At 40.6% G+C, this 26,334-nt stretch overlaps 1 protein-coding gene across 5 annotated transcripts; it reads right to left on the bottom strand.

Moving 5' to 3' along the window:
- Positions 1 to 1,152: 1,152 nt before the first annotated feature.
- Positions 1,153 to 26,244, bottom strand: TRIM33 (tripartite motif containing 33). Of its 5 annotated transcripts, XM_090124753.1 has the most exons (21): positions 25,590 to 26,244; positions 21,015 to 21,133; positions 20,779 to 20,926; positions 18,569 to 18,701; positions 17,082 to 17,198; positions 14,733 to 14,847; positions 13,967 to 14,113; positions 13,346 to 13,463; positions 12,537 to 12,781; positions 12,133 to 12,297; positions 11,115 to 11,315; positions 9,633 to 9,765; positions 9,294 to 9,357; positions 8,864 to 9,023; positions 7,512 to 7,858; positions 6,922 to 7,045; positions 5,907 to 5,981; positions 5,164 to 5,316; positions 3,513 to 3,563; positions 3,222 to 3,430; positions 1,155 to 1,523 (listed from the first exon to the last, which is right to left on the bottom strand). In XM_090124753.1, exons 1-21 carry the CDS (start codon positions 26,032 to 26,034, stop codon positions 1,469 to 1,471), a joined length of 3,324 nt encoding a protein of 1,107 aa, XP_089980879.1. In that variant the 5' UTR covers positions 26,035 to 26,244; the 3' UTR covers positions 1,155 to 1,468. The 5 variants fall into 5 exon arrangements, with proteins under 5 accessions (XP_031461578.1, XP_031461579.1, XP_089980879.1 ...); XM_031605718.2 differs by having other exon boundaries at positions 1,153 to 3,430; XM_090124755.1 differs by lacking the exon at positions 12,133 to 12,297.
- Positions 26,245 to 26,334: the final 90 nt, after the last annotated feature.

Genomic DNA, 26,334 nt, shown 5'->3' with positions numbered 1-26,334 from the left:
TAATCACTAGTAATTACAAGGCAGGATACCTGCTGAGGTAATTGAGAGATCCACACGTAGCACACTGTACACCTGTCACTCCTATTTCAAAAGCAAGTTGCCTTTTACTTCTTTGGATTAACTGAAACTTCAGGGTCATTTACAGCACAAATTAAGACACTAATGGTCTTTCTGCAGAAACGTCTTCAATGAGAGCACAGTTACCCTGCATGCAGGACCACCTCCTTGCTATCACAGCACAGCAGGCAAGGAGTGCACCCACAACAGCTTTTATCTGCTGTGATTTATGCTGTTTCCCAGAGTAACAAACTGCCATTTGCCCATATTGCACTCACGGAATCTGGCACAGGGATGCTCAGTGGAACACAGTGGCCTGTCCACATAAAACCCATCCATTTCCTCTTGAATGAGTTGCATCCAGTAGGGCAACACAGCATTGCTTTGACTGAGCAAACCCTGACCAGTTCCAGGATGAACACCGGCAGACCACACAGTAAGGAGTGCATCAGCAGAGCCCTTTGAGTATTTTCAAATGCAATTTAGCTGATTTCAAAACAACCCTTGAAATTCTGCGCTTGGAATTCAAAGTGTTCCTTTGTTTCTTTGTATTAAATAAATAATGCTTAGGACTTTTTGCAAGGCTCCACATCGCGCTACTGAGGACTGATGAGCTGAATAGGAGGACTGATGCTGGATGCTCACTGGGTTCCACGTGCAAGGTCAGAGTTTAGCATCACACTTGGTTTGCAGATGAACTCGTGGAATACAGACTAACTGGCAAGACTACAAAGTTTGGTCCACTCTCTGAGAAAGAAGAAAATCTGTCAGAGGGGCTGTTTTAAAGCACTGACGCATCTGCTCTGGAGTCTGGTAGCTGGGAGGAAAAGAGATGCTACCCCCTCTGCAGCAGCCAGGGTACACATTACCCCTGCACCACAGCTTCCTATTGGGGTCCTTCTCCCATTCAGTTGATGGGACAAACCATTTGTTCCGTGCTCCAGTTCAGGCAGTGGGAATCTGCAATCAAGGACCGGTGCTTCACAAAGCGAATGGTGACAAAGCTGAGGCCTGAAGGTACAGAACCTAGAGCGCTTAAGCACCTAAAAACAGTGACCCCAATTGAAGAGAATTCACAAAAAAAAATCTTATTTTCATTATAATTTTAATAATATTCTTTTGCAAAATGAAAATGAGAAACTAGAAATGCATAAATAGGCAATACACATAGCCATTAATGATGCCTCGTTACGATCGGTGTCCTATTCACACAGCTCATCCTCTGCTAAGGGCTATATGTCAATATAATACACATTTGAGGAGGATAACTTGTCCTTTTGCATACAAACTGGTAAAAACTAGATTGAAGCTGACACTATATGGACGTCTGAAAAAAATGGAGAAAAATCAGTTTGTCTCGGTGGTACTGTTCATGTAATCCAAAGATGTGAGCTCAGAGTTACAAATACCTTCAGTCTCCTTGCTTTTGGTGAGAGGTACAGTCACAATGTACACCTGCTTGGCCGCTATAAAAAGAAATAAAGTCTCAATTGATTTGCATAAGCACTTTTGAGAACGTATCTCAACCTGCTACACTGTGCTAGAAATACTGATCTTTACCATTGTTGTAGTAAAGTACGTACAGTGAACAGTCACAGGAGTTGCCCATGCTTAATATATTAAAACCCCAGTAATATACCACAGAACTGCTGTATTCACACAAAATCTTATGGCGAATTTATAGTCTGTCATCTTGACCTCATCTGACTACGGAATTTCTTCATTTTAACTTTTAACAAGTTCTATACGAAGGCCAGAAATTACATTTCTCGGTTCTAGTATTGATTTCTGTGTTAGCAAAGCAACTGTTCAAACTGTAATTACTTTGGGATGACCTCAATTCTAAGCTGAAATGTTAGAATGAACACAGCGTGCAATGGGTAGGCACTGCACAATTGAGAAGTTGACCTCTTCAGTATTTGACCAGAAACCATTCAATGCCAAGTCCTGGCCTGTGCAAGCAACCCAGTCTCAACGAGTTTATTCCAATCTTTCCAGACCATTTCACTCACAAGCTGCTTCTGAAGAAAGTTCTGAGTAGCACTCTTAATAAAAGTAAGATATAATCTCAAAATGAATGCAATGTTAGAAATAGACAGCATATATTACAAATCTTTTCTTGATAGGAACAATTCATAAGAATACATATTAGCTTAAAAACAGGTCAGCAAATGTTGCTGATCTGCAAGAAATCTCAGTTTACTATTTACAAGTAAGACAAAGTGAATACAGGAAATTTTACACATTTGGTAGTTAACAGATTATTGTTTGCTGAGCAGTCTATTAGAAACTGATATTTAGGAAGACTGGAAAAACACCCCAACCAGTTATTACCTCTTTAAGTACAGAAAATGAGATAACAAATGCTGAAGGTAACATTCTGCCTCATTAGGGGGACCAAGAACAGATGATACAACTCAAGGGTTTGTGCCATGAGTACAGGATTTGTAACAAACACACCTCACCCTACTGAAAAGCAATCGCTGCCACCAGTTTAGTCTCAATCTGTCAAGAACTCACACTCCTACAGTCGCCAATTCAGAACAGTTTAATGATGTTGTTGTTTTTTTTTTTTCTTTTTTCTTTTGCTGTACACAAAATGTAGTAAAGAAAGTCAAATTTAAGTAACTGGATCAACACAGAAGATCAGTTATTCACAACAGCATTTAAATGAGATGATGAAAGCAATGACCCAACACGCATTTAAGTTCACACAAAGGGGATCTGGGGAAAGTTGCTTACAGTTTTACATGATAGTCCAGCATGAAAGTAACACATAGCAACTGCATTGGTCCAGTCCTGCACAACATTTTACTAAGCCGTCTCATCTGTACATGGAACATCTCTTTTCAAATCTGCTTCTCTTCAACATTCATCCACCTCTATCTGAGACCAGGATGAGTGTGTCCCCTCCATCAGGAAAAGAAAGGAAGTAGTAAATAACCAAGGGAAAAAAAAAAAAAAAAAAGTACCCATCAAAAATTTACAATACAGTTTTTCCCCTTCTGATGAGAATACCTTTCTGTACAAGTGTTTTTTGTACTCTAATACTGTTTAAAAAGCTATCAGCTTCTTCAAGACGGCCACCATAGGCATGGTAATATTCCAGGAACACTTAAATAACAGTTTTTACAATAAATTTAAGGTCCATATAATTAGATTACTTTATATGCACTGGTCTCTCATCTGATTTTAGGCGTTTCCTACGTGGCTGTATAAAATCTTCATCGGAGTCCTCAGTTATTTCACCATCATCCTCTTCCTGCTCAAATTCAGGCAAAGGCTGGAAGGTCCTGTCTGGGTAGATCTCTGTAAGTTTATCTTCAAAGTATAATGCAACTGCCTTCCCTGCCTGTGCTACTTCTGAATCAGCCTGTAAATAAAAGAAGACAGGAATATTCACCTGTTGGAAATGCACATCCCTTCACCAAGTGTGCATGGTCTAAAACGCTTACCTTCAAATTAATCTCTTGTGTTTCTGCATAAACTTGAACAACTTTCATCATCTAAAAAGGATACCAGAGTCAAAAAAAATGAAATTATAATCCTTTCTAAAGTTATGAGATTGCATAGGCTTGGATGACTACAGTCAGCCATAACAGGAAAACAGTTTGTTGTGGACTACAACTCTTTAGTTCTCAAACTTAGTGGAAGCAAGTTTAAAACAGTCTTAAGAGGGCAACATGAGGTAAATAAACCTTTGACAAAACACAGTTTTTGTACAAGTAAATGGTTCCAAGTCATTTTATAAATTGCACACTACTCATGACTGCTTTCTTCATTACAAATTCATGCATTATCACAGAAAAGTCTCAGTTCAATCGTAACAGTTAAGTGTTCCATGAGACTGTTTTCTTGGGAGCACACTCCACTTTATTTTTCTTTAAGAGAACATGGCTTAGAGGACCAGACCTGGTGTTGTTTAATATTAGAGCTCGAGGTGACTCATTTTTTGCCATTAGTTGGAATTTTAAACAGAGAGACAAGTCTGAAACACCTTTTCTTTTTTTTAAAAAAAAACATCCATCAGACCTTGCTCCCTGGATTTACTTTTGCCCCTAAGAGTTGTAGCATGTCTTCCTCTACACAAGATGCTTCATTAATTCCCTTGAATGAGAAGTTCACATAATTGCAACTTCTTCCACCTAATACAGAGACACAAGGGAGTCGGGTTGTCAAAGTCCCAAATGATTGTAATTACAGTGTACAGCATCACAATCTAAGAAGTACTTCAACTTGATTTTTACTAGTGTACTCATGAAGCAGTCAAGATTTTAAATATGTATCTGTGTACTTCAGTTTAGCTCTTCACACAGCCAGAAATGTTGCCCAAATACTGCAAAACTTGCATTGCATTTTACAGAAGAAATACTAACCATTTGATGGATTTTTAGGATCAACAAAGAAGCCATTTCTGGCAATGCCTTCTTTCTAGGGCTTTTTGTGGTCTATCTCAGAAATGCCTTTTTTTTTTCAGCAACTGCTCTGTTGCAGTACACCACCACAGATGTTTTTGATGCTCAGAATCTTTTTTCCATTGTTCCAACTAATGATAGCACCCATGTGGTGTACCTCTCCAATTCACATCCCACGTGTAAGGTGCAAATATTTCACTATCAGATGACTTCACTGCAAAGTCAGTCACCTTTCCACAACAGAACTCCATACAAAAGTCACCTCCTGAGCACAAATTTTTATGATAGCCCATCTACCCATGAGTTAAAGCACTAAGGACAGACACTAGGAATAATGAACAATTTGCTGTTCTGGATTCAGCCTGCATCTGACACAAAAAACAGTACAATATTTGTCAAAAAAACACTTTTTCTCAGTAGAATAGTTTACTCAATAGATACAATTCTACTGTTAAGTCCTGAGTTTAACAACAATTTGAGTCATTTTAAGGACTTTAGATCTCCTCATCTAGCTGAATACAAGAGCTAGTTCTGTAATTGTATCATTTTTCATTATTTAATGAATCAGCATCTGCTCCATAGTAAGAACTTTACAACTGGAAGCACAGCTTCTACTTAGAGAAGCTTCAGAACCGTGCTGAAATAAATTCAAAAAAATAAATAAATGAATACAGATTGGAAGTTAACGTACTTCATTAAACCTTTCACAGTTCTTGAAGATCAACCTGACATCAGCCACAAAGTCCTCGGGAGTTTGGTAATGCTGAGAATGCTTCTTTTGCAGTTTCTTTTTCACTGTAGATAAATCCATTGGCTTCTTTATAATTTTGTAGTAGTTTGGTATCTGTGAAGAACAAACAATGACTTATCACTACAATGATGACGCAGCTCTCAGAACCAGTAAATTTCTTTGCTTCTCAAAGTATCAGTCAGATAATATTATCATACAAAGTATGCATGTGCACTAAGTGGGAACAATTTCCTTTCCTCAAACTTTCTAACAACTTCTTCCCAAACTTCTCTACCTGTCACAGAACAGCAATACTTTTCAATACATTTGTTACAACTGAAAATGGAGAAGTCAAAATAGTTTCTTTCATCCCTTAAGATTGTTTAATAAATTTTTTTAAAAAAGTTCTTCTAAATTTTCTTGTAATATTTTGAATTTAATGAGTATCCTGACAAGCCCTCCTTCAAGTCAATAAGAGTAACATCAAATACTGGGGCTTAGGACTGAGGCTAGGGCTTTTGCATGGACAAGCTACAGAATCAGCTTTTGTATCCTTCAGAATCATGAAATTCTAAATGATTTAGACTGATCAAGGGGACCTGCTTCAAGTAGAAGCAGTTAGTTCCATCCCAAACTCACCTCTAGCCTTTACAGAGATGCTATGATAAAAATAAATCATAAGCTATTTCAAAAAAGGAACTCACCGAGGCTGGGACTGGCTCTTGAAATTCAATGCTCAGCTCATGACAATACAGGTAAAGCAGGAGACGTTCACATTTCTTACAAAGAAATAAACAGCTTCGTGTTAACATCTTTAATTTATCCTTGGTCCAGAAGTTTGTATTTCCTAATTTTAAATGGGTTTGTACTTTGTACTGGAAAATTTAAATACGATCTCTACAAATTTATAAAATGTGAAGGTCCTTAGGAGGGCATTGGAGGGTGGGGTAAGGAGTAGAACAGCATCTTACTGTTCACATAGCAGGGATATACTCCCCTTTTTGCTTTCTTCTTCCAAACAGATATCTAAGGCTAAATCAAACGTGTGGAGGCACACTAATAAAAAGTCAAATTAAAAAAACCCAAACAAAATTGTATTTGCCCAAAGGTAACTGCATCTGACAGAAAAAGACTCAGTTGAGACTTTTCTTCTTTTCCCCTAAGAGACACAATTTGAAATCGACTATAATCTTTCCCTGCTCAAATGTTTTTCTTTCCTTTACTCATAATTCCTTTGGAGGAATTTGATTTGATAATACCATAGCACTTTGTGCACAGGCTGACTGATAAAGCTAAAAATAATTATGCCAAGGTCATTAGACCTTTCCCAATAAAGCAATAATTTGTAGCATCTCTCACAGCATAAACTTAACATGCCAGGCTCATGTAACTATTTGTAGGGAAGCTGTATCACTTTTAAAGCCTACTTAAAAACACAAAGAGATTCGTGTACGTTACAGGATGCATTTACATGCAAGTTCTGGCTACTGGATTATTGTGGTTTCACTGTAATGGACAACTTCCAAAAAGTCAATGAGACCAGGACACGTGCTCACAAGCAAGATAATCTTATTAATCACTTTGCTGCTTTGTTAAACCTGTTACTGTAATTAATTTGCTGCAGTCAAAGCAAAAATATAGTGAGAAATAGTGAGGGACAGGTAATATCAGAAGGCACTTTTTTTCTAAGAAACTGATTCCTACAGATCTGAGACGTACCCTTTGGTCCACAGGACTCAGGCCTTGTGCTGTTTTCCCTTTCTTGCTGTGTTGCAAGTTGTCACAATCATATTCTACTTCTGGTTTGCTTAGATCTCTGCAGAATGTACATATCCAATCTCCACTGAACAGAAAAAAAAAAGTTCATCAGTGCTGACCACAAAAGACTTTTTCATTGGCTCTTACAAGTCACACTGTACAATATTAAAGACTTGGATATATAAAGATAGGGGATAACCCATAATGTTCAAGGTAAATACCCATCAGGGACATTTTCCTGCCCTCATATTCCTTTCCCAAATACGCTCAGATACTTCAAAACCACTTCCTCACCACGACTTCAAAATGAACTTTCCATAACAGAATCACACCTTGAGAGATTATACTTCCATCAAATAAACATTCATCAGTTATGTGAAAATAATCCAGGCATGCCTTTAAAATACCAAATTTTTTACTACAAAAAGTCATGCAGAGCTGGCAGATCTTGAGGAGTACCAAAACCTTTTGGTACCATCTTGAAATCTGTCATGTGACTGAGACCACAGAGATGCTGTCAGGAACCAATTCACTGTTTCTGGTTCTGGTACCTCGGAAAGCTGAGGAGTGTTGGAACATGACAAGTCAGATGAAACACTTTGGGGCACTTTTCACAACATAACAGATCTCCTCCATTTTGGCATACAGCACACCAGTCTTCATTCGGGTCATCATCCTTATTACTGCCTTCTCCTCCAGTTCTAGCTGATCTGTGCATTAGACTCCGCATTGGGGATTTTCCATTGAGAAGGCCATGCCCAGACTGCTTGCAGCTTTCACTCAAGTCTCCTGGCTCAGTTTTTACATGATTTTCCAGACTTCCTAAGGCTTCCAATTCACTTTCCAGATGCAAGTTAGTGGACAGTGGTGGTGTCAAGCTGCTCTCAGGACTGCTAAGCTGAAATGAAAGCACATGAAAACCTAAGAGTCAGTTTAACAAGGGCATCTTTCCCCTTACATTGCAATGTGTCATCCATCATTTAAAAGTATTAGACACCATCTGCCCAAGTAAGCAGCACATCATTCTGTAGACCTGAGTACTGAAACCTACTTTTTCTTAAGTCCAACCTTTCAAGAACAGACTCATTTCTACTAGCATATGTCACGATAAGCTTTTATTTATGCTCTGACATATAACTCCTGATTGACTGCAAGATGTCTCAGTATGAATACATACATATGAAATCCTCATGACCTCCTACTAACAATGGGTTACTCACAGCTTTTACTAGTTAGGGATTAAAAGAAGTAAACACTCTACGCTTGCTGGGGGTATTTTGCTTTGGTAACTAATAAATCTTACATGCAGACTAAGCTACATCTGTCAGAGCACAGTATCAACAGATAAAGTCCTAAATACAGGCCAAATCAAAATAAAGTTCAAACTCTTCTACTGAACTACTTCCAAGGAGCAACCATCTAACACAACAATAAAACTTTTGAAGGACTGGGTATGATCTGCAACCACATCACTACGTCAAGTCCTGTCCAATCAGCAAAGGAAATATCTGCCATCATTTAATGTTTTCCTAAGACAGAAAGTCATTGCATGACTCCCAGTGCCATCTTATTGCTATTTATGTCACAAATCTCTAATAATTAAGAGCCTTAGCAGTTCTACACAAACAATTCACCATTAGAGCTGGCCCACACTTAATGTTCAAAGATACTTTTGTGAGATATACATTTATATATATATATATATACACATACATACATACACACACACACACACACACACACACATATATCAAAGATATATTTTGTGAGCAAAATATCTCACAGTCTTCAGAGTCTGTTAAAGGGATAATGAGGCTTAAGAGTAACACTGCTTTATGATTTCAGGACTCTTAACCATGCTGCTAGGAATACTATGAAATACTGTTTCACAAACTAACTTTACCATGCAAGCACTCCTTCTGCCATCCTCTGTTTTCTCCTGCTTTACTGTTCCTGAGAAACTGCATATCTCTTCCTCTGTCCCCGGCTCTTGCTTGACTTTTACCTGGTCAGACTTGAAGTTAACGCTAGTTTTCTCAGCAGTTCTGCCTGAGGAGCCACAGCTAGAAAAATATGGGCACATAAATAAGAGGAAAACGCATTAGAACAAAGAAATTAAAGTGTGCCTGAATGATTTCAAAGGCAAAGCATGTCACAATTTTTATAAGATAGATCAAGTTTATGAGACAGCAGAGAATTGTTTTAAATAAAAATCTCCTTCCTGTAAGCACTCCCCAGTTACTGGGTCACAGTCACAATAAAGCCCTATTGACCTTTTGCAATTCATTTTTTGACTCCTCTGTCTGATGGCAGCATTAATGTCACATACTCACCTTCCTCTGCTACCTGTGCTGGAGGTACTAGGTGGCCTCACAGGAGTGTGGGAGTTGGATAAACCTGAAAAGAAACAGTGTAGAAATCGACTTGGTACAAACTTACTGAACAACACCCACCAAAAATGGGTTGTAGTAACATAAGACAAAAATACAGCACAGACAGATGTGTGTCTGGAATACTGCATTCATATGATGGCAGCTTGTTATTGTAAAGATATTTCTCAAGGAAAGTTAAGTTCCCACAAGAACTTTTTTCTGAGAAAAAAACAATTTTTAAGCTTACAGAATATCACTTTCTTCGTGGCAGGAATTGATAGAAATACCCCTTGCCTTTACCTGATGACCCTGGAGATAGAGCTGAAGGTCCTGGGGAAGGATTCATGGTACTTGTGGGTTGTGGGGGTAGATGGCTGCCTGTGATGTATCTGCTTAAAAGGTTATCCAAATTACTTGAACCAGCATCTTCAAGCTAAAAGGCAAAAACAAGAATCTGAATCAGAGAGGCCTAATTAAGTTTCCACATCTTTACACTGTGATCAGCATCTTCACTGGAATTGATCACCATCTCCTCAAGGAATTTGGGCATCAGCAAACATTTTTCTCAGTTCCATAGAGAAATCACTCTGTCCAAACAGAAACCCCTACTTAACAACTTCATGTAAGATTTTTCAGAAGCTCTTGATTATCTGAGTTCTTCTACCATGGTCATGATGTGCAATTAACATTAGGCCATTCCAGACTGTCTTGGTTCCCAGATGTCCAGTGTGTTAATTATACAAGTGCTGCTAGTCATATGAATTAACTTATTACTAACGCTGCAAAAGTGATTCCATAATTAAGATATTAAGAGAAATCATGAACTTGTTTTTTCCTAATATGATGCGAGTTCTCCTCCTGTCATTCTTTTTTTTCTTTTTTTTTCTTTTTTTTTTTAACACACATTTTAGACACTACTGCAAACAAGGGAAAAGACACCCTGTTACTTTGACTACAAAAAAAGACCAACCAAATAACAGCATAATTTTGAACATTGTCTTTGAAACATAAGTGATTTTTTATGTCTGAAAGCAACTCTGAAAGATTAAGCTTGAAAGAACTGGACAGGTTTCTTTCATAAGGTAATATCTGTAACAGCAATTATATATGAATATAAATATAAAAAGAGATAAAAAAAACCCAGCATCTTTATAGTACTGTGTTTTCAGTGCACCTAAAAGTTGTGTATTTATGTTTTAGAAACCACTATCAATTATTCTGACTTGATATATAAAACTTCTGATGGGGTACAGCTGGTCATAATCACTTATAACTGCATTTTGTTCTGCCTGAACAGAGCTTCAGCACTACTAATCAATCACATTCAGAGATGTGAGCCTTTCCTTCTGTTACTCCGATGTTAGTAGCAAACTAACATTACCTGCAGCCTCATCAGAAAAACAAACACAAAGCCCTCAAACCCAACTCTTTCTGACTAAGAATTACAAAATTATTGGCATTACAGCTGGCCAGATGCTTTGAAATTTAAGATGTGTTTTTAAGCAGACTGCTTCCTGTACAATGACAGAACATCCAGGCAGCAGTGGTCACACTGCATTTGCAGGCAGACACTAAAACCAGATAAATCTCTGTTTAAGTGTTATTGTGGAACCCAGCATTGTCACAGGCCAAGTATACCAGCCCCATATAGTCAAAAACAGTTGTACATCCAAGGCCATGGCTAAAGACTTCAATTACGTTTCAACTTTAAATAATTAAACCATTCCACAAACACTGATAACCAGATGAAGAAAGCATAATGGCTCAGTCCTCTCCACTGACCTGGATGGGTGGGATATCTGGCAGGGAAGGTAAATTCTCTGGATTTGTTACGGAAGGAATGAGTTCAATTGCTGTAACAGACGGACTTGTTGGGCCACGGTTTGCACTTGCCATTGTTGCTGTAGTAGGACTAGTTGGATTAATAGTGTTGTTGTGCACAGAAACAACTGGAAAAGGCCCCGCATGCCCAGGGTTAGAATGCTGTAGGAAAAGAGAAGAGACAACGACTGCATTAGAGACAAATCAGCCAGCCTGCATGTAAAATCACAACACGTGCATCGTATGGCAGTCCTCAACACAAATTTAGTAATGGAGGGGGATGGATATAAATTCAAATCCCTATCAGTGTTACCTGGCAGCACTGAATGCAAAGCAACTGCTATGTATGTTCACTTGGAAAAACAAGTGACCAGATCTTAAACATGCAGTACAGATTTGTCCTGAATTCCTGTCAAATTATTCTGATGTTATTTTCTTGAAGCAATGACTTCCTCCAGAGGACTCTAGAGTTCATCTATCTGTGTACAAACACTACTTGTTCCAAGTCATTTTGGTTTCCCAGCCACATTAATGTTGATGATAAAAGGTATTTTTAACACCATATGTTGCTCAGCACTGTGCTTCAGGTTTGAATTTAAAAACACTTCAGAATGTGGTTTCTTTAAAAGCCTCTAAATCACATCACTTTCAATTTCACTATTCCTGACTATTCCTTAACAAACCCCAAAATTGAATGCCACTACAAAGTGAAAAACTGCAATGTTTTGTTTCACAGAACTAAAATGCAGTACATTTTAGTAACACAAAGAAGCAAATTCTTTTCAATTTTAATGTTTTAAATTTTCTTACATTCAGTAGCAAAAATGTCACAGTACAGTATGCAATATGACAAAGCATATAAATATGTGTAGCTGTGAGTTATTAAGTTACAGATAAACACATTTAAAGCTGGAGGTATCATCTACTGTAATGAAAGTTTGGCACGATGGCACAAATGAAGCGTGTACACAGGATATACTTGTCTTTGAAGGTGAGGTTGCATCATGGAGTATTGTGGTCCATTGTGGCGTGGTATTCCTGGTATACGAGCAGCATTCTGAGCCATTCTCATCTGATGTGCTTGGAAAGCCCCACAGTTCATGTTACCTCTCTGCATGGTCTGCATGCTGATCAACCTGGGAGGCTGCAAGGGTTTTTGTTTTTTAAAATTTTTGCTTTTAACATGGAAACAAGAAGCCGATTTCTTTCCACAGAAGTAGGTTTACTAGTTACATAACACCGAGAAAGGCCAACAGTTGTCATACTTAAAGCATGTCAAACTTCAAAAGATTTTCATGTTTATAAACCGTTTTGTTTTGAAAGGGCATTTTTAAGTCTCAGTGTTATGGTGAAATGTGAAATAACAGCATACAAGACACTTGCCTGCTGCTGTAAGACTTGAGGATTGGTTTGTCTGGGAACTGACCCAGATGGCTGTCCCATCCTCATCTGCTGCAATTGCTGATGCTTTTGTGCATACACCTGTTGCTGCATGTGCTGAAGTCGAAGCTGTGCTAGATTGATTTGTCCTGGAGCTTTGTTGATGTGGTTTGTTCCTGGAGGAGCTTGTCCAACCACTACATTAGGAGTGTAACTAGGAGCTGGTTTATTTTCAATAACAAGGTTACCTGAAGAATAAAACAAAAGAAGAACCAGTCAACAGTTTCACTTCCATTATCATCCAAAAGCCAGTAAATGAAAAATGATTCAGATGTGTCTAACTGATGTCCCACAGGGACAGTAACAAAGCAATTTAAGTATGAAATTTTCTCATTAGGTCTTCAGAAACCACACATGAGAAAATCAAAAAGAAAACCAGAAGAACAAGAAATTACAGAACTAAAAAGGAGGAAAGACTAAAAGAACTGTAACTGCAAAGCTTCCAAGACAAGAAAACAGACATAACTGTTCTTCATGTTCAACATAAACACACAAGACAAGAAATTTTAAAAGTCATAAGAGGGGGGAGAAAAATAACACAGTGAGAATGAAATTTCTCTAAGTAAGGAAGCAAACACTGGGAAAAGATGCCTGGAGACAGTGGATAGCATCCCATCTTTAAAAGCAAGTTATGCTAGCATGACACAAAGCACTGCTAAAGCTAAGATCTGTCTTGATATAATCATATCTCTAGGTATCTGCAATCCTCTCAGTTGCTCAAGCATCAGAGTAAACACTCCAAATTTTCTCACCTAAATTGACAACGTTCTTTGCCCAAAACGTGGGGTCACAATGAAAGCGAATTGCTCCGTTGGCAGCTGGCACAGGATCACAACGTGCCTTCAAAATATGTCGTAACTGGAATGTTATCTAATGGAAAGCAAGAATAAGAATGTTCATGACAACAAAATGAGAACGTTAAGAAGCGTGCACTTGCCCAGTGAGTTTAAACTGCTGGATCACTACAAAGGACTACAATTAGCATGTTTGGTTAATAGCTTGGGAAGCATTCTGTTCACTGGCAAAATCAACTGTACAACAAATGCTTTACTGAACCCAAAATGCTATGGCAGTACTGCTGCTCAATTTCTACATGACTCAAGTGAAATGCTGAGTTGCCTTCACAGAGCTTTACCCCACTCCTACAATAAAACTGTTATGTCCTTAATTTACAAATGAAACTTGTTCTGCAAGTTGGAAAACTTATCCCATTGTCATACTGGTGGCTGTTTTGTTTTGTTCCTTAAACGGAGCGCAGGTAAGTCAGTTTCTCCTCCTTAGATATAATCTAGTGAATCTACAAAATACTTAGGAAATTCTTTTGAGTAAACTTTCTCTGTACTGCACAGACAAGTGGGAGGATGTTTCCTTACCAGCCGTTTACTGTACAGCAAAGCAGTACTGCTGCCACTTGCAATAGCCCAATTAGTAAAGTTCATCACATGCTTCACTTGTCGCGAAAGACCGGTGATGTCATTTTGTTGTTGTATTAACTTCATCTGCCTTTCCTTCGTTACATTCTATGAAGAAATAAAAACCTTTATTACAATGGAGACTTCAGATTTAACAGGCAAATATAAACTGCTATCACAGTTCTCATAACAAAAATCTGTAACAAGCTAAAAAGCTTATACTGATGCTTATATTCAGAGTAGCTAAAACCACCAAGGAACAATTCTCTATTATTGCAGTGTATCAGTCTTCCCATGTGTTTCAAAGTGCAGGGAAAATGGCTCAGATAAGAGCTTCATTCCTGTTTTACGGCAGGGAAATCTCAACTACTAAAACCAGACCAGCTCCCTCTTTCTCATACTGCCACTCACATCAGCATGACAGGGAAGTGAGGAGTGATCCAGATGAGTTGCCAACAAAGCAACCAGCTCTGTACTGAGTGGAACCCCAGCAGCAGGAAGTGACAGCCACTGGTGGTCCGGCACTCTGCACACCAGCTTCCTATCCCAACCAGAAAATGCCTCTAAATACCTCCTGATTATGGCAGATAAACTCTGCAGCCCCACCTCTGCAATGCTGAGCCTTTGCTGACCTACACCAAACAAACTGTTTTCAAATACAGAATGTGAGTTCTTGATGGGAGAATGCAAACAGGGAACCAACACTTATTTTCCCTCTTAACTATACCTCAAGGTGCTGTAGGAGAGATTTGCCCTTTTTATTGATTTCATTGATGAGGGTGAATATAGCCACTTTGATTTCCTGTTCTACTCGTTTGTTAGTTTCATTTACTTCTTTTATCCTAAGAAAAAAAAAAGAGAGAGAGAGAGAGAGAAATGTAATGTCAGGCAGACACTTTCCATTTTGCCTCTAAATCCAATTTCCCACCCTTACAAGGTAAAGGAAAAAAAGTTCTAATATGTGCAAAACTGACAGCATGCTTAATTTCAATCAGAAATAGCTGTTAATCAACTGGAAGAAGCCATTTAAAATTTCAGTTTGGGGAAAAAAATTAAACAGTAACACCTACATGTCATCTCAAATGGCCAACGTGTGTTCGACCTGAAATAACTGAACAGTCTTTGCCATTTATATACTTCATTTATTTATACACATGCAAAGTCCATGTGTGCATCAACACATAAATACATATGTCCATATCATTATGCCTCTCTCACTATGAAGAATTTGTGTATGATGCTTTAAATTGTGCTACTGTATATTAACCAGAAAGGATGTCATTCCTGAATTTGAAATGAACTCCTCCACCCCAAGAAAGTTTGTAAACAAAACTGTCATTACATACCTGTAAACAATAAGTAATAATTCTTTTCACTAATTATTTGCCTGAAGTCGGTCTACATTCATCTCCTGCACTTTACTACTATGGCCTTTCAGTTTGTACACCTCACAACTCTTCATCACGTCCATTACTGTACTTCTTCCTCAGTTTAAGTAAAAGTCAAGCAAATTATGCTGAGTTCTGTGTACAGAATTTAACCCTGACAACAACATAGTGTTGCATTAGGATTCTTTACTTTGCCTGTAGGAGGCACAATCCCCTGCCATGAGCCAGTCTGAGTGTAAAGATTTCAAGTGTCCCTTTTGAAAGGGCTTTTTCACTGCTACAGCAGGCATCCCAACTTGTAATGCCATTCATCCTGATACAACCACAAAACAAATGCTTTTCTCCCTGGTGATGGTCACTGCTGGTGTCTAATAACCTTCAGCAGCTTGGACAAGCATGCCTTTTTGTGATAGCACAACCTATTTCCTATTCAAAATCAAAACTAAATTAGAAAAAAAAAATCATGAACCCTTCACTGAGGCAGTAGGCATCCATCCTTGTTTTGGCACGCAGCAATTATTCCAGCAGTTATTCCACCTATGCTGTTTTACCCTTCTAGACCACATACAGTGCCATTTTGAAGCCATTTGCTATCATTACCAATATTACTGTAATACATTTTCCCTGAAGTTTTTACTGCTGGACTTCGTGCCCCACACTTTGACAACGTAACTGAACAACATGTGAAAGTAAACCTCACTTGCATGACCCATTTGGCTCAGCAGTTAATCACAGCCTTTACAGAACCCAAACACACTCTGCAGAAATTCACTGCGTTTTCAGTGAAACCAGAAACTTTGCCATAGGCAGAAAACAGTAAGAATTCCCATGCACTGTTACTGGCCTTGAATTCTTATCACAGAATTGTGTAACATCTCTTGAGCTTTCAGTTTATTTATTTCCCACGTATTTGGGTTTCTGTATCTCCTTCAAGTATGCACCAAATCTACAAGTTGTGCATCTTCTTAAGCATTTTGGGTCTCCTGAAAGAGCTCCCAAGCAATTAAGTGCATGAAAAGCTTGGAGAATCACATGCCCTCACTGTCTCCACATTCAGACAAGGACACTGAAGGCATGTACTGAGAGCTCCTTTGTCACTAAGGTGGCTCCCACGTCTCATGATCACAATCATATTAATGCAAAAAAGATAACCTTGATCTTAAGCTATTCCTAGAATTCATAGGCTGAACTACCAAAAGAAAAGCCTGTCTTCCTTTCAGATAAAATACACTAAGTTTTGCTTGCATAATAACAGTAAAAAGGTCAACTTCCTATTCATCTCCAAATCAAGTTTTTGCTATAGTTAAGGAACAGCAACAAAACTTCCATATACAACAAATACATATTAAGGACTTGTTTAGAGCCAAAACTTCTGTCACCTAGAGCTGAACTTAACAGAAACCATTAAAGGGGTTTCACTTGATCTCCCTCCCCCCCAAGAAAAACCTGTAGTCAATGTAAATCTTCAGTTCTAATCAAAGCTGCCATCATAAAAGATAACATCTTTGAAATGTATTTCATATAACAACTTCTTATAGAAGCACAGTAGTTTAGAAAAGAAAACTTTCCAAATGTTTTAAAGTTCAGTACAACTAAAGATAGAGGATCAATTAACATGACAGTATCCTTCTAATCCCTTTATTCATTAAGCAGGCAATGATAACAGTTAATCATTTTGGGGTATTTACCTGTTCTGAACTTGTGTGGCTGCAAAATTCACATAGTTCTTCTTCTCAAGAAGTTTGGCCAACAGGTTCTCAATTGCACCCTTCTGGTTCTGGAAAGCTTCTTCTAGAAACTGATACCTTTTCAAAATACAAAAGATGATCTCAGTTAACAAGGACCAATAAGAATCCCCAATTTAGATTTTGATAAAATATGATAGGTATGATAAAAATACAGAAATAAATGGGTTTTTATATGCCTATATATACACATACACACACACACATAGTTTGATTTACAAATAAAATTCTCTGTAGATGTCCAGAGGGACTGTATCTGTATGAGTAGCACAGTTTCAACTACACAGGGAGATAATGCACTGCATCATTTGACAAGACAGCAGTCTGTGGAACCCAGCTAAGTGACACCATTCAGGGTCTAACAAACAATTCTGTTAACACTAGATGAGGAAAATGCAGTAATAGTTTATTATATTCTTTCATTAAACAGTAGCCAACTATTTATGAATTGTTAATCTGTTAGCATCAAGCACAAACAGGAATGAAAAGAAACTAGAAGACTTTCTTGAGAAGAGTACTTTTCAGAATATTTATGATCAAGCCTATGAAAGAACGCACAGGAATACAAAGTTAATATTCTAGTAGCAGTAGTTTAAAAAGTGAAAGTTCTCCATGCTGCTCTGGCCATCTATGACATTAATTACTGCTCTGAAAAAAGAAACGAACAAACAAACAAGCTAAATTCATGCTGTCAAGCACCTTCATAGAAAAGCGTTACTGGTAGACTAACTTGCTGATAAACACGTATTTTTATCCCCAGATTCTCTATTACAATACTGCAAAGTGCTTTTTCAAACCTATGAGCAACTACATGACCAAGCTGCTGAAGAGTAAGAAGTTTGAACATCTCCTAAAGAGGGTCAAACTTTCTTCTAGCAGCTGAGAGAGAAGTAAGCTCGGAGACAACACCCATCATGAAAATGATGTGATTTTGAATCAAACAAGGCCATATTTTTGTTTTCCCCCCTCCCTGCATTCAGTGATGATGTGAAATCGACACCTCGCCTTTAGAAAATTCACCCTGAATAGAGAGACCACCTTGTAACAAAATCCATGCTTTCAAAAACTGCCTCATCTGTTTGTCATGATATCATTTTTGTTTCCAGGTGTTCGGGGCTGTAGCACTTCCTATTTAAGTGTTTTATGTGTGTCATGTAGATAGTGACAGCACTGATAACCACCAGTCTGGGTAACAGCTTCACCACACCAAACCACCCCAGAGGACATTGTTCTGAGCCCAGACAATCACACAGCTCAGTTAATTCAACACCTGAAGTTTGCAGCACTGCATACATGCTCTCCTTTGTGAGGAATTATGTCTGATGGAGAGTTAACACAGCAGTTCAAACAGACACAACTGTTTGAAATCAGTAGTATTTCTTCCCCTGAGACAGTGCACCACAGGAGGTAAGACATGGTAATATTTGTACCTGTGTTCTTTGTGTTCCAGTAACTGACAGTCTCTGCATGTCAGCCTGTCACATGTTTCACAGAAAAGTTTTAACTGCTCTTGTTTGTGGACAGGACAGAAAACAGGACGTTGACCAGATGCTCCCACGGCCTCTGTTTTTAAAAATAAACCATTGTTGCATTTTAAAATAAACTTAAGACAATCTGAAGTGCAAAACTACTAACTTCCATACTAAGTAAGAACCAAGAATTCAAAGACAACTACAGATCTGTTCTCACCCTGAAGTAATTATGGATACATTCTTGTTAAAATAGTTAACAGTGCCAGTGTTCTGTATCTGTCCCTACTTTTCTTGTATTCAAAATGAAGGAGGAATTTCTCTCCCCATCAAAACTACTCAAAAGACACTGCTACCTGCAAGCACTGCTGGTATACAGACTTGGATTTCATACTCATGTTAACAGATGAAATTCCATGCAGAGTCACCTCTGAGCCTCCACAGGGTAGACTGAACTTCTCAAACTTTTATACCATCAGATACCCATAGATCTTCTAAATTATCACTTCAAAATCTTTATAAAGCTCATTAAGTCATATGCAACCGAAGTGGTAAATGCAGAGCAAACATTATTATGGGTCATAAAATTACTTAAGCCCTAGCTAAACCAGGGAACTTTTTCAGTTAAACACAAAGACACTGTTGAAAACATTTCTGGTTTCACTAAGAAAGCGTTGCATGGTGTTGTAAAGCTTTTTTGAGCTTGGCACAGAGAAAAGGAGCTTCTGGAAGGTACAGCAGGTAAGGTTTAAAACAAGTAAACGCATCGTAGTCCCAAAAACGCCTGAAGATTGTTACAACATGCAAGTTATGGTAAAGAAAGAGAGCTCATGAATCAAAAGCTGACGCTAACTGAATGCTCACGTCTCTGAGGAATATTGCATAGCCTAGCAAGCAAGAAGGGAAAAATCTCTGAGCAAATAATGAATGGTCAATCCTCACAACCAGTAGAGTTACTAAGGATAACTGTGTGCCAAATGTAGGCTGCATTCCTGCCATATGGACTTGCTATCAGGTTCCATCTTCATAAAGAACATTATTGGAACAGTCATTTTGGGGCACACCCCCACTCAGGTTACTGAAGTGCACATGGGGTTGTATTATCACCCTGATGGCCCAATACAGCAGTCCTAATGAAAAACATTACTAATTCTTTGCCAAGTCCTCTCATTTGACTCAACATTAATTGGCTATTGCTTACTCAGATTAAGACATTTAAATTTAAATAACTTAAAAGTTTACTTGATACAACAAGCAAAACAAGATCGTTGTCCACAGGAACTGAGCTCAACTGTAACAATTTTAAACTACTAATAAGATTTTGTCAAAAACAATGGCAGAAAGCAATGAAGTGTTACTACTCTGCAATGGCACAACAGATCAATCATGAAGACCTTAATTTACTTTAGATAGGGAAACAGCAAATTTGAACCTATTCCCTCTACACAGGGAGAGTTACATCTACTGCTCTGGGAATGTTTTCCCCAGTACTTCTGTAGAATGCAAATGACACCATCAAATGATAGCTGAGGAATTAACTTTTCCTAATGAAGTTGCATGCTTCAACTGTACATTCACTATGCACATTAATTTCTGCTAACCAGGAGATAAAACCTAAGAATGAATTCAAATTCCAATTGACTCAGCAACATCAATGCAACTGTAATACTGTACACTGAGTATGACTGTAAGCTTATCTGTATATACTTTTCCACGGGGTGAATTATAGCTGCTCATTACAACCAAGTACAACAAAATATGATTTCATTTCCTTGGCCAGTGGATATAACTACCATGATGCCAGTGCTTTCCAGATTCCAACCCCTCCATTTAGTTATTCCATTAATTAAAAGGATCACTAAGAACTGATCTAAATTCTTTCCAAAGATGACAGTCTCATTCTGCTTCTTCTGTGCTTAGGACACTTCCTACACAGAACATCAAACAGTACAAAGTATTAGTAAATAAGCCATTTCAGTTTAAAATTTAATTTTTCCTATTCTTAAAGCTACCAATTTTGCAATGATAGCATTTCACAGATTTTTCCCAAATCTTTGGAGAAAGCTAAAGAGCTGGTTGGTACCCAAATAATCCTCCCCCTCTATATTTACATGGGCCAAAGAGAAAATATCATTCCTCCAGGCAGGACTAAACGATATCCAAACACTCACCTGAAGATACATCCTCTTTTTTTCTGATCATATGATCTTTAGTAAATTTTACTCGCTGATGAGCTTCTATGCAAGTCTTGCACAGCCATTCCCCACATTCTACACAGAATCCAACAGCACTAGCGTTATCTTCACAGCTCGTGCACACCTGCAAAGGGAAGAAAGGTCAGTTGTCATCACTTTCCTGGAAAGCAGTAACATACCCAGGAATTCTGGCAAGCAGAAAAGCGCCGTACCTGTTCTGATTTCTCATCAGAGCTGCTCGGTGTTTCTGACGTGTCTTTTACAAAGTAGTTATCCACCAGATCTATCTGCCTGCATTCCTGGCGGCATATCGGGCATCTGATTACCCCAACTGAAAAACACAAAAATGTTTCTTAGTTATAGGGAAAACAAACACAAAATCTTCAGACTGCTCATTTCAGCAGTCACCAACACACCCCACAGCACTCTTTTAGCCAAGCTAAAGAATAGAAAGCCCTTCAAGTGATGCTCAAGAGAATGTCTGAGTACCGAAGCATGATGATATTCTCCCATCTACAACAGAGGCTATGTTCTAACACAGCCCATTTCCATCGGGCTGGGGAGGCAGATGTAACATCACGACTCACCTGAAGGTTTCCGGATGTTTTTTTCAAGGAGTGCTCTACAGAGAAAGCAGAACTAACACCAAGCACCAAAAACACTTCCAAGTTTCTACTAACAAGTCCTCTCAGGCCAACTGCACCTGCCTGTCAGCAGCACACTGCCCATTTACAGACACACAGAAGTACACACACACAGTTTTAACAAGAGGTAACGTGTAGATTAATTCCTTCCCAGCATTCTTCAAAAAACCCACTTTGTTTTCTTCTGTGCTTGCTATCTTACAGTTCTAAACCCTCAGCTCAACTGCAGAGAAGTCACTGCATGAACTAAACTGACTCTGAAGGATGTCCTAGGAACAACCTGCACAGATTTAAGCACCTGTTTACCACTCCAAAGGCAGTTAATGCTTTCATCCCAGAAATGCCATCAAGTCTTAAGTTCCTACGTATTTTTGTTGTGAATATATTTTTCGAGGAGGTGCTTTCAAACTATCTGAGAATCTTTGTACATTTGTATACCTGAAAGACTTTGAAAAGTAAATGTAATTTGGATGACACTGAGCTCTTTGTGGATGCTCAAAAAGAACACCAGCTCTTATTTCAGGGAGATAAATCACACTGCTAATTAGCTGCCCTTGCCTCCTTCAAGCATGGTGAGACACTCCTCCCTGCCGTGCCACCAGGACAGGGGGAGTCTCCCCAGGTCTGCAACAAGAGGAGTAACAAAGCACCCCGAGGTAAAACAGACATGAAAGTAAGTCAGGAAGGGTATGACTGGAGTGAACTGAGGAGAAAAAGCAAAATCAGAACGTCTTCAACTTCATCCTGCTGCAAATCACAACGCAACTGAACAACACGTAGAGCAAATTGCAGCCCTCAGCTAACAGGGAAGCTGCCCTTCCCAGCCAGGCCTGCACTGAGCACAGGGCCCAACCTGAGGGCCTCAGCAACCCGTGTGCTGCCATCCTCCTTGAGGACACTGACGGTAAAGAAACTGCTTACATTTCTTCTGTTGATATTTACGACCTCAATTAGAACCTGCCCCGAACTCCACCAAATCATCCAGGAGCAATCCACCTTGCTCACCTCTCACTGCTGTTGGAGAGAACCTCATTTCAGACACCTGTCCTCAAAGACAGGTTGGTTTGGGCTGCAACACGTCAGACTGGTTTCCAAAACAGAAGCACTAAGTTAATCGTGAGTAAGTTCAAAATCCTTTTAGACGTTTGCATTGCCATAATGATGATACAGCTTCACAGCTCAGGAAATATTGGCAAGCACTTGTGCAATCCAGCAACTCAAACTTCCCTTCCATGCTCACCCTTGGCACATAGCAGCCTGTAGAGCAATGAATGCCTGCCACGTTCAGGGGCTGAAAGCATCCATGGCAGTGACTGCACATGCAAAGCACCCACATCCATTGGGAATTTAAGTGCTCCAACACGTGTTGCTAAAGATGCAATAGTTATAAACTTCCCTTAGTGAAAATACAAACTCATTTTAAGTGATACGTCATGTTTGTGTGGCTGTAATATCATTTTTATCTCCCTTCCCTTCCAAAGCTGATTAAAAATAGTTACTGCATAATTTAAGATGTAATTTAATACAGTGTTTCTAAATACACAAACCCTGGGTATGGGATTTGAATTCAGCATCTCAAAATAATTTATGCTATGTATTGCAGCACTCGGGATTAAATGTATTTTTCCTTGAATTACACATCTGTACACACTGACTAATTTTCTGTTTTCTTGGCCTTTCTGAAAGCAACTTGCAGCTTCTCTTTAGACTTTAGCCTAATGAAGGCTGGCTAGATTGGGACATTCACAAGGGGTTGGGAGAACCACACGTTCTTTCTATTGACATAATCTTAAAACAGTGTAAACAACAGCCTCAGCAAAGCAGTGAGACCTCATAGTAACCACTGTGCAGGAAAAGCAGGAGCTCTTGGTTGGGTAAGAAAGTTGTCCTACAGCTCCTTTAACATTCTGAAGTCTCTAACTTAAAAATAAACGTTTTTTAATACTGTGATTAAAAAAAAAAATTACAACAGCGCATTTTCTTGTAGGCTTCTGTTCAACCTAAAAGAAAGGGTACAGCTGGACAGATGAAACATCAGGCACTGAGAAATCACCCATCCACCAAATAAAGTGCACTAACCAATGACCTAAAAGTAATTAGAAAGAGTATGACATACTAGTTTATGTACTAAATACCTAACATAAAGATGCATATTTGAAATATATAAAGCCACAACTCTGGATGACTGCTTTTATGTTTGGTTGCTGTTTCTAAACTTTCAGGAACTGAAACCTTTCTTCCTGTCTTCATTAGCAGCATCTCAAGGGAATGACAACAGGGCAGAATAGATGTTGATGTAGACCACCAGCAGCTCCTGCTTCCAGGCATTCCTACTATTCAACCCACCAGAACAGCAGCACAGTGCTGTCAGAGAACTGCTCTGTGTGTATCTGACCCACGCTCAAGCAGCTTTCACAGTTATTAGCCAAGAAATACACATATTTATAATTTTAAGTACTGACAAAGCTTAGGGATAAAAATCTGAAACTAATTAAGAAAACAACCAGGAAACTACCAAAGAACCAGTAATTTTCCGTAGTATTTGTGATTCTCTTATGTGCAGGCACACAGAAAAATAGCAGGAAAACGTGGATGCTTGTAGAATAGTGCAGCACAGAGACAGCCTTCGGTTGCACATAACCCACTTCAGGAACAGCTATGCATATTATTTTCCAATAATTCCTTCATGAAGAAACATCTGCTCACAGTTAAGGATACTACAAATGTGGAAGTGGGATTCATGACTATCCATCTATGCCAACAGGGGATGAACCTGTGATGCTAAGCAAGAGGGTACCTCTCTGTACATTGAGAATGCCTGTTTTCACCTGATTTGCTGGTAAACATTTCATGTGCAGTTCAACTGATTGCATTCTTAACATGCAGAAAGGACTGTCCAGAAAACTGCACCTCTGCAGCTCTAGTCAGTCAGTGTTTTGCTCTTTAGTGACCTGTTGCACTAACACATTTGGTCGTGCAGACCAACAGACCAACTACAGATGGAACACACAGCTCCACCAGCAGGGATCCTACATGCACACCTCACTCGTGACATCTGTAAGGTCCTGATCAGGAGATGAATTCTTATCGCACCAAAGCACACCATCAAGCACTCTTACAATGTGGGTAACATTGAGAATTGAGATTCCAGGTTATCAGTAACTCAGAAGAGAGACTCTGGTTTCACTGTACCTGTATCCTAGCAGATATATCCAGACAGTGTTGCTAATTACTGCTACAACGAGCCTAACTTCACAGTATCTCTCAGCACACAGCACAGAGCTTGGAATTTAGCAAGGGAGATCCCAAGATCAACCGAGTGCTTCAGTTAGTGTGTTTATAAACCGTGTTGGGAGCCTCGTGCTTGAGGAAGCGATGGATCTTCTTGGACCCACATCCCAGCTGAACTGCCTGCAGTCAGCACAGCCAGCAGAACCACCACAGCTGAGTTATCACAGAATCACAGAATCGTAGGGGTTGGAAGGGACCTCCAGAGATCATCGAGTCCAACCCCCCTGCCAAAGCAGGATCCCTACACCAGGTCGCACAGGTAGACGTCCAGGCGGGTCTTGAAGTTATTCCTTTTGGAACCTTCTGACAACACATCACTACACAACCCAGAGAAGAGTCCTTCCCCAAACCAGACAAGTGTCACCAAGCAGAGTCCTGCCGGCCACGGGGCTGGGCTCAGCCCTGAGGAACCACCCAGGGCTGCGGTTCAATCTCCTTCCATAGCACAGAAGGTACCGGGTGCCACCCGCCTGGGCGCCGCGCTCCCAACGATGCTCCCAACGACGCACCGCAGGCTGCGCCCCGGGGCACCCGGCAGCACCGCCGCCGAGGCTTTACTCGTAGAGCCGAGCGGCTCAACACCTCCCAGAGCCACGCCTCTAACGCAGCACCCCTGAAAGCCAAAACAAAAAGCACGGCGCGATTCGCAGCGCCGTTCCCCAAACAAGCAGATCGACTTCGAAGTTTCGGCTCTCACGTGGAAGCGCGACGCGAGAGCGCAGCCGAGAGCCGGGAAGGATTCCGGAGGATCGCGGCACCGCAACGCCGGCGGTCACGCGCGCAGCCTCCGCCGGCCCGGCTTCGGAAGGCGGCACAGAACCGCCCCGGGATCGCGCCCGCCGCCCCGCTCACCTTGCTGCACGTCGCCGTTGGCGCCGCCGGGCACGGGCACGCTGAGCTGCCGCTCGGGCTCGGGCAGACAGCGGCGGCAGAAGGAGTGCAGGCAGGGCAGCAGTTTGGGCTCAGCCTCGCGCCGGCTCTGCAGGCTCTGCGCGCACACGGCGCAGGTGTCCAGCAGCGAGAAAGGCCCCGGCACCGCCGGCGTCAGCGGGGGAACCGGGCTGGGGCCCGGCCCCGGAACCACCCCGGGCCCCGCCTCGGCCTCGGCCTCCCCGACACCGCGCTCCGCCGCCGCCGCCGCGCCCGGGCTCTCCCGTTCCTCGGGAGGCGCTGCGGACGGTGCGGGCGGCGCCGCGCCCGAGGGGGACGCGGCCGCGGGCTCCAAACCGCCGCCGCCGCCCGGCCCGACCTCGGCAGCCCCCTCCCCGCCGCCGCCGCCTCCTTTGTTTTCCGCCATGTTTCCTCCTTTGAACCCGACTCCCCGCTCCGCGCACGTACGGCGTCACAACGCGCCGTGCGCGCTCCCCAGCGGGAGGGCGGGTCCGGGGCTCGCGCAGGCGTGGCCGCCCGGTGCGAAGCGGTGCGCGGACAGACGAGACGTGACGTCACGTGACGCGCCGCCGGCTGGAGCGCCGCAAAGCCTCTCCGAGAGCTCCGGCGTGAGTCGCGATTGGCCGCCGCCGACGGCGCCCCCACGCGGGCGGAGGGCGCAGCCAGGTCTCAGCCCGGCGCTGAACTGTCGTTAATGCGCATCAAC

Source organism: Phasianus colchicus, chromosome 25 (assembly GCF_987193195.1).
Source record: "Phasianus colchicus chromosome 25, bPhaCol1.hap1.1, whole genome shotgun sequence".
NCBI classification, from domain to species: Eukaryota; Metazoa; Chordata; class Aves; order Galliformes; family Phasianidae; genus Phasianus; species Phasianus colchicus.
Note: the sequence above shows the minus strand (reverse complement) of the source record. Positions and strands in the feature narration are given on the sequence as shown.